This window comes from Phanerochaete carnosa (assembly GCF_000300595.1).
Source record: "Phanerochaete carnosa HHB-10118-sp unplaced genomic scaffold PHACAscaffold_1, whole genome shotgun sequence".
NCBI classification, from domain to species: domain Eukaryota; kingdom Fungi; phylum Basidiomycota; class Agaricomycetes; order Polyporales; family Phanerochaetaceae; genus Phanerochaete; species Phanerochaete carnosa.
The window spans coordinates 2,079,973-2,087,431 of record NW_006767628.1 but is presented as its reverse complement, the minus strand read 5'-3'; the positions used below and the strand labels follow the sequence as shown (position 1 = coordinate 2,087,431).

Below are 7,459 nucleotides of genomic sequence, written 5' to 3'. Positions count from 1 at the left end.
TTCTTGATGGCCCATATGGGCCACATTCACGGTCTAAAAGTGAAGGTTCTCCTAGACACCAGAAGCACCATTAATGCGATGAGTTCAGAATACACCTGCGTTGCTGGAATAGTGCTGTTTCCTCTCAGCAACCCCATTTTCCTGCAATTGGAGTGTGTGAGCAGTCACTCAAAGGCAAACTTTGGCATGGAAACCTCATTTATTATTGCAGGGAATAACCACAGGGTATACTACAATATTGTGCATATACCTAAATACAACATGGTTCTTGGACTACCTTTCATGCATCAAATGAAGATGGTGCTCGACTTTGGAAATTACACCATACACATTGGCAACACCTTGCTGCCTGTGCTGCAGAGAGAGGGAAATGTTACAAGGCATACAAACACCTGTAACCAATGTAACAATGATAATCTGGTCTCCATGCACTCAATATACATGGCCAAATCATTTCAGAAGTGACTAGCTTCTGTGGGTCAACAGCCCGCAGTCCAAGCAGAGTTCAGATAACTCTGCACTTAAGGGGAATAAGCAGTCCAATGGATCTGATTATGTGCATTCAATAGACCCTCAAGTGCGGATAGAAGAACTGGAGAATGAACTTGATCAAAAAATCAGAGAAAAAGAAATTACAGAACCTTTTATACCCAAAGCTAAGGAACAACTGCCCTTTCGTCTGAGAGATGCTGCGGTGAAGCCTGAGAAGCTCAAGCCCTCAGGATATACAAAGGATGACATATCCAAACTTAAGAAAGAATAGTTCGAGCATTACAAGAATATCACTAGTGGAGTCCCAGAGGTTTCCCCTCCATTTCACAACATTAACCACCATATATCTTTGGTTGACGAGAAGAAGACCTATAGTTACCACATGCCTTACTGTGCCAAAGTCCTAAGGGTTAAGTTTAAGGACAAACTATTTTGCTACCAAGCAGTGGGGTAGTGGCATTTAATAACTACACCCCAGGCTGTACCTATGATCATACTCCAAAAGTGCGACAAAATAGGCATTTGAACAGTGGTCGACTGCAGGAAATGCAACAACAACACTGTGAAAGACCTGACACCCTTCCCAGATCAAAACCAAATCCAGATAGACGTGGTGCGAGCTTTTGTAAGGTCAAAAATCAATCTATTGGACGCATATGAACAAATTTGGGTCAACATGTCAGATATTGGGAAGACCGCCTTCTTAACAATTGTTGGTACCTTTGAAAGCATTGTGTTACAGCAAGAAGACTGCAATGGACCTACTATATTCCAATGCCTGATGACACACATATTTTGGCCCTACATAGGAGTATTTATGCACATCTACCTGAATGATACCTTCATATTTTTGGATTCCATTGAGGAACACAAGAAGCATCTCAAAATTGTGTTCTCAACACTTCGCAAACAATAGCTATATCTAAAGGCCTCCAAATGTGACCTCTATTTGACATAGATGGACTGCTTAGGCCACATTATTGACAACCATGGCCTTCACGCTGATTCGGACAAAATGGCTCAAGTCTGCAACTGGCACACGCCTTGAAACTGCAATGACGTGCAGAAGTTCCTTGGACTCGTACAGTACCTAGCACATTTCATGCCCAACATATCCACTTATATGGGGCTATTAGCTGGGATGACTAGGAATAGCCTATTGTTCAAGTGGCAACCCATCCATCAAAAGTACTTCAAATTGATAAAGTATCTAGTGTGCAAGGCTCCTATATTAAAACCAATAGACTTGCGATGCGACGAATCCATCTGGGTAATTTGTGACGCATTGATATTGGGAGTAGGCACTATGTACGGGTAAGAGCCAGACTGGCAACACTGTCGCTCTGCTGGCTTCATGTTCCGCAAGTTTACTAATGCACAACATGCCTACCAAATCTTTGAGCTCAAAATGATCGCCATATTGGAAGCATTGTACAAGTGGGAAGATAAGCTGCTGGGACAAAGCATCCATATCGTAACCAATTACAAGGCTCTCAAATTTTTCAAGACTCAAGCTCACCTGTCTAATTGCCAGACCTGTTGGATGGGATTCCTCACTCGGTTTGACTATCAGATCGTGTACATTAAAGAAATCACCAACAAAGTGGTGAACTGTTTATCCAGGTACTACGAAAGCAACAAAGGAGAGATGTATCCTTATAACGAGTATGTCAGTGCAGATTACAGAATAGATTCTGAAGGCAAAGACCTACCATTTCATTGGCTCAAAGAAGTACAATCAGTATGCGTGAGACCGACAGAGGAAGATAAACCTTTGCTGGCCCGCAGTCTGACTACTTGCAAAGAGCTTCAGGTGGTTGGAGCCACCTCAAGTGACCCACTTCTGACAGAACCAGATCCTCTCATCTTTGAGGATGAGAGTTTGCAACTGCTAACCAGAGATTTTGACACTGACATCAAGTTCATGGAGTATGTAAGATCAGGCTATCTTGAGAATGCAACATTCTCAAAGATCCTGGCTAATTCTGCTCACTTCAAAACCTTTGAAGTACAAGGTGGCCTAATTTTCATGAGAAACAGGCTACAGCACCACATGCTTTGTATCTCCTGAGTCAAATTCAAAAAGAACTTGCTAGTCAGACTGATAATAGACCATGCCCATACTGTCCTCGGCCATTTTAGTATCTGAAAAACCAATGACTATATTTGGCGCTAGTACTGGTGGCCTACTCTTAGTCAAGATGTGGAAAAGTTTTGCACGTCATGTAGTGTTTGCCAAACAACCAAGCTCTCCACCCAGATGCCTGCTGGGCTACTTCACAGCCTGCCCATCCTTAGGCAACCTTAGGGATCTATTGCTATAGATTTCCTAGGGCCTCTTCTGGAGGACAAGGGATTTGACTTCCTCTGGGTTGTCCTTTGTTAGATGACCAGTAACGTACATCTAATCCCTCTCACTATGACAACAAGATTCTTTGATCTCGCCTGGGTCTTCATCAAGGAGATCATCTGACTGCATGGCCTGCTGGATGATGCCGTCTCTGACCGTGATACTAGATTTACATCTAGGTTGTGGAGAGAGATAATGTGTCTGCTCGGTATCAAGCAACTCATGTCCACAGTGTTTCATCTGCAAACTGATGAAGCCATGGAGAGGGCCAATCACTCTATTGAACAAATATTGAGAGCGTTTATCAGCCCAGACCAGAAGAACTGGGTCTTCAAACTGTCAACGGTTGAATTCACCCTCAATTCATTCATTAACTCATCTTTTGGCTACGTCCCTTTTGAGCTAGTCCAGGGCACAATGCCGCATATGATTAAAATAGTTTCTACTAACAATCTAGTGCTAGGTGCCAAGGCCTTCGCTGAACATGCCATACTCGATTTGCTTGTGGCACATAATGCAATAATTGACAGCTGGGTACATTAAACCTACCACATGAACTTGAGAAGACACGACGAAGACAAGCATTGCAGTGAACAGAATTTGCTTCAACTAGGTAACAAAGTCTATTTGTCCACAGAGAAATATTAATCTTCCAAAAGGAAAAACAAGAAAGCTTACACCACGCTATATTAGACCATTCAGTATAGTGGACAGTGATTTTTTGACATCATCATACATGTTAGACTTACCAGAACACTTCAAGGCCTGTGGATTACACCCAAGATTCCATGTTAGCCTACTCAGAAGACACGAACAGAATAACAAGATCCTATTTTCTCACAGAGAAACACAAGTTTACTATGACATCAGTACTTCAGAAGATATGAAATGGTTAGTGGACAAAATAAAAGCATACAAATGGATTGGGAAGAAGATAGAATTCGAAGTAAAATGGAATTATGGAGATATAACTTGAGAACTATATGGCCACTGCAAGAATTTGGTGGCCCTCGACTACTATCTCGACCAAATCAGAATGAAGCACTGGCAAGTGCTATCACGCGCTGGTGCTAAATGCAAGCACACATAAGATCTCTTGACGCGCTCTTATTGCCAGGGTCCCATCACCTAGATAGAGTAGTTTTTAGATTAGATAGACAATTTCCTTTTTTATTTTTCAAGTCCCTGTCAAACATATTACTTAATTATGCAACAGAGGCAAAGCTACCTTTTTGACCGCTACCACCACCACTTCAAAACATACTGCCACCTCAAGTATTGCCTTCCTGAAAATCCCAACACAACATCAACATAAGAATGTCCCGAGAACACTGGTCATCACTTTGAGGAAGTTGGCTCGTGGACACAAAGTCCGCGACTCAGCCCCTGAGAAACTAACGGCCGCCCAGCCCCTAACGGAGCAGATTCTCTCGAGAGGAGCAAGAGTGCTATGGCCATTCTAGGCCGTGGCCTTGATACTCCTCTTCACGGTTGTACTTGCAACCACAACCACCATGCTTTATGTCGTGTGAGCGCCGCTTAGAACTTCCACCTGGCCAGCACAAATGGGTGTATGACCTTAGTATCAAATGTATGCAATATTAGGGGCGGTGCAGCGGCTGCACCACTTTCGTGAGCCACAGTTCTCTTGGGACACAGCACTCTGACTACCTGGATGCAATCCGAGACATGCAGGCCAACCTGTTGCATGGGCTCCTGAAGGAGAATGTGTGACTTCGACATATAATACATGACCTGGAGTGACACCTGGACTGTTGACGCTCTATTGAACGTTGACCACGGCATCAATCCCCCTCACTAAGGCAATCTGTCACATTGACATCTATGGACAACAGCCACCAAAGGCATGTTGTCGGCAACTGACTCATCCATGTTGGCAATTGCAGCCTTGCAGACCAACTGGAGGATACTTGACCAGGACCATATTATCACAATGGCTGAAGCAAGGCTAGAAGTTTGGCTGTTTGACACAATTCAACTCTTGTCGCCAGCTACCGGCACAGAGAGTATGCTATTGGCGAGCCGCATACGCAGTGCTCCTGAAGTGTCTGGCAGCGGTATGCAACCTCTCAAGAATACACAGTTCTTGAGAACTCCATACAACAACTTCAACGATGACAAGTTCAATAATCAATCCAAGCCAGAATCAGAGCTGCCATTGGATGCCAATGCAAATTAGATTCACAAATACAATTACCACAGAAGCAAGCACGAGAAGAAAAAAGCCAACATTGCACTAGCAGACAAGCAATGCAATGAGAGCAAGTGCACGGATGAGCAGTGCAAGCATCGCCGTACGTCACATAAGGCAAGCAAACTGCTGAAGTGGTACAAAGCACATTCAGAGAAGGTGCCCAACAATTATCAGCCACACACTGGAAAATCCCCCATGGATTGGTTTATCCAGATCAATGAATTGCTCAGCACCCTAATAGACAGGCCAATCATTGGCCCCTCATCTGCTAAGCACAGAGCAGAAGCCATGACCAAAGACATAGCACAGGACTACAAGGAGCAGCTACGCAGCATTGTCTTGTTCTTCAATGCAAACCCTAAGCACGTTTGTGAGGGGTGGGAGCCTTCCTTGTGTCAGACTACAACACTTGAAATGACTGGGTCAGCATGTTTAAGCCACTCCCATCAGTCCCAGACTCTGTTGACTCACTACAGTGCGCATTTCAACCACCGAACCCCAAGTACAAACTTGCGGACATTATAAAGTTCTGCAGGCTAGACTGAGATGGTGAGCTATCTGAATACACCTACTTTAAGTTTCTAAAGGACTGAAATGAGCTCTACCAGCTCATGTCTCTTGTACTGACTCTCTTGAACTATGCGGCACACTTTCTAGTCAGCCTCTTACTTGCTAATGCGTCGCTACCCAAAGGCAAAGATCCCATTCGCAACAATTCCTACTACATCATAACCAAAGACCTGAGGATCATGATCTAAAGCATTGTCTGGGAAAAGCCTAAGTGGATTCCCTTCAAAAGATTCAGGTCTAAACACCTGACTGTGTATAATCCAAAAGGCAAGGGCAAGGCAAAAAATGATGCCAGAGACCCTACACCTGAAGGGGCTGTCTCTCTTGACAAGTCCTCAGACAACCAGCTGGGTGCAGGATACGCAAACACTATAGAAATTGACTCCACAGCTGCAGCACCCATGCCTGGCATACTGGAGGTTACTGCAAACAATCCTTCGTGCTTCAAGATTGCGTTCATTAACTACTGGGAAGAGTACCTCAATAATAACCCCAACTGCTTCATTTCCTGGGTCGAGTGGAATAAGAAGACAAACAAGATTGTCAGCCATCGTCTATTACTCGGTATGATCATTGCATCTGAGTGGGGCCCAAAACTGCACCAAAGCATTTGTGCTCTGCACTGGCTCGGTTGTGTATGCCGCATGCACTATTACCAAGGTATACTTTTGAACATTGGTGTCATTGACCACAGTGTTCGCTTTGACTACTGCGACAAAGTGACTGATCAGGCTGTACTCAACTTCTTCACACTCGTAGTCTGCCCAGCGGCCGAACGTATGTACAAGATTGGAATTATCACCAAGAGGCAATCTGAGCTCCAGAACAGCCTACTCACCTGGCACATAGTGGTTTGCAACATCATCTCATAGCTCAGAATCCCCATGAACATTCAAGGGTATTATGAGCAATTGTATAGTTTTATTTTTCTTCAAATTCCTACTACTACTCTATGCTCTAGTCTTTATGTACTGTATTGCCTTTGCCACACTTTGGCTTGAAGGGGCAGATATAAGATGGCACTTAGACAGGCCCACCTTGGATCATCAAGAAGGTGCAGTCCCGACAGCATTTTGATTACGTGCCAGCGCGCTGTTTAGGCGCTTATTTTATTAGATAAGTGTTTCAGGCTCTTGAGCTCATAAAGTTTGAGACATCGGCCTAGGTAGATTTTTCCTATCACTCTCGCATGTACACCGTATATTTAGGACTTGAATAAAGTCAGTTTAAATTTATGGTGTGAGTGAGAGGACACCTCCCATGACAACCTTACATTAACATAGGTAGTTAGATGGAGGTTACAGGTTCAATCCTGACTGGAAGAGCTTTTTATTTCAAAAATTTCCAGTTTTGAGCATTGAAATAAAGTGACACTATGACAGATAGTGAGACTAAATATTTCTATAAGATATGTATGGAAATTTTGAGGTGGCAGAATAGAGTAAAACAGCTACTGAGTCTGGAAGCTGGAAAGATTAAATTTCATGTACAAGATAATGACTATATGCTGTATTATGAACTTATATGCCCAGGTATGAGTAATATTGGTATATAATACTTTGCAAATATTGTAATAGATGTGCCTTGAATATATTTGTGAATTATGACCAAGTATTGCTTTTGTAAAGAGTACTAAGAGTGCAAAGCATGTGAACAATTGTTGTTAATTCCAAACAAATTGCACTATTTCTATATATATTCATGCCTGTTAAAAGTATTATAGAGACCCCGCCACAAAATAATCAGATGATTTCGTTAACTATGGAACCCACAATTCATTGTGTAACACTATGTACTAAGGTTTAAGACTAGTGGCAAGCACTTTATCATTG

At 43.1% G+C, this 7,459-nt stretch overlaps 1 protein-coding gene across 1 annotated transcript; it reads left to right on the top strand.

The window, feature by feature from the left end:
* Window positions 1–6,028: 6,028 nt before the first annotated feature.
* On the top strand, window positions 6,029–6,499 carry PHACADRAFT_189817 (uncharacterized protein; the record flags this gene model as incomplete). Its single annotated transcript, XM_007390082.1, has 1 exon — window positions 6,029–6,499. One exon carries the CDS (start codon window positions 6,029–6,031, stop codon window positions 6,497–6,499), a length of 471 nt encoding a protein of 156 aa, XP_007390144.1.
* Between the last annotated feature and the right edge of the window lie 960 nt (window positions 6,500–7,459).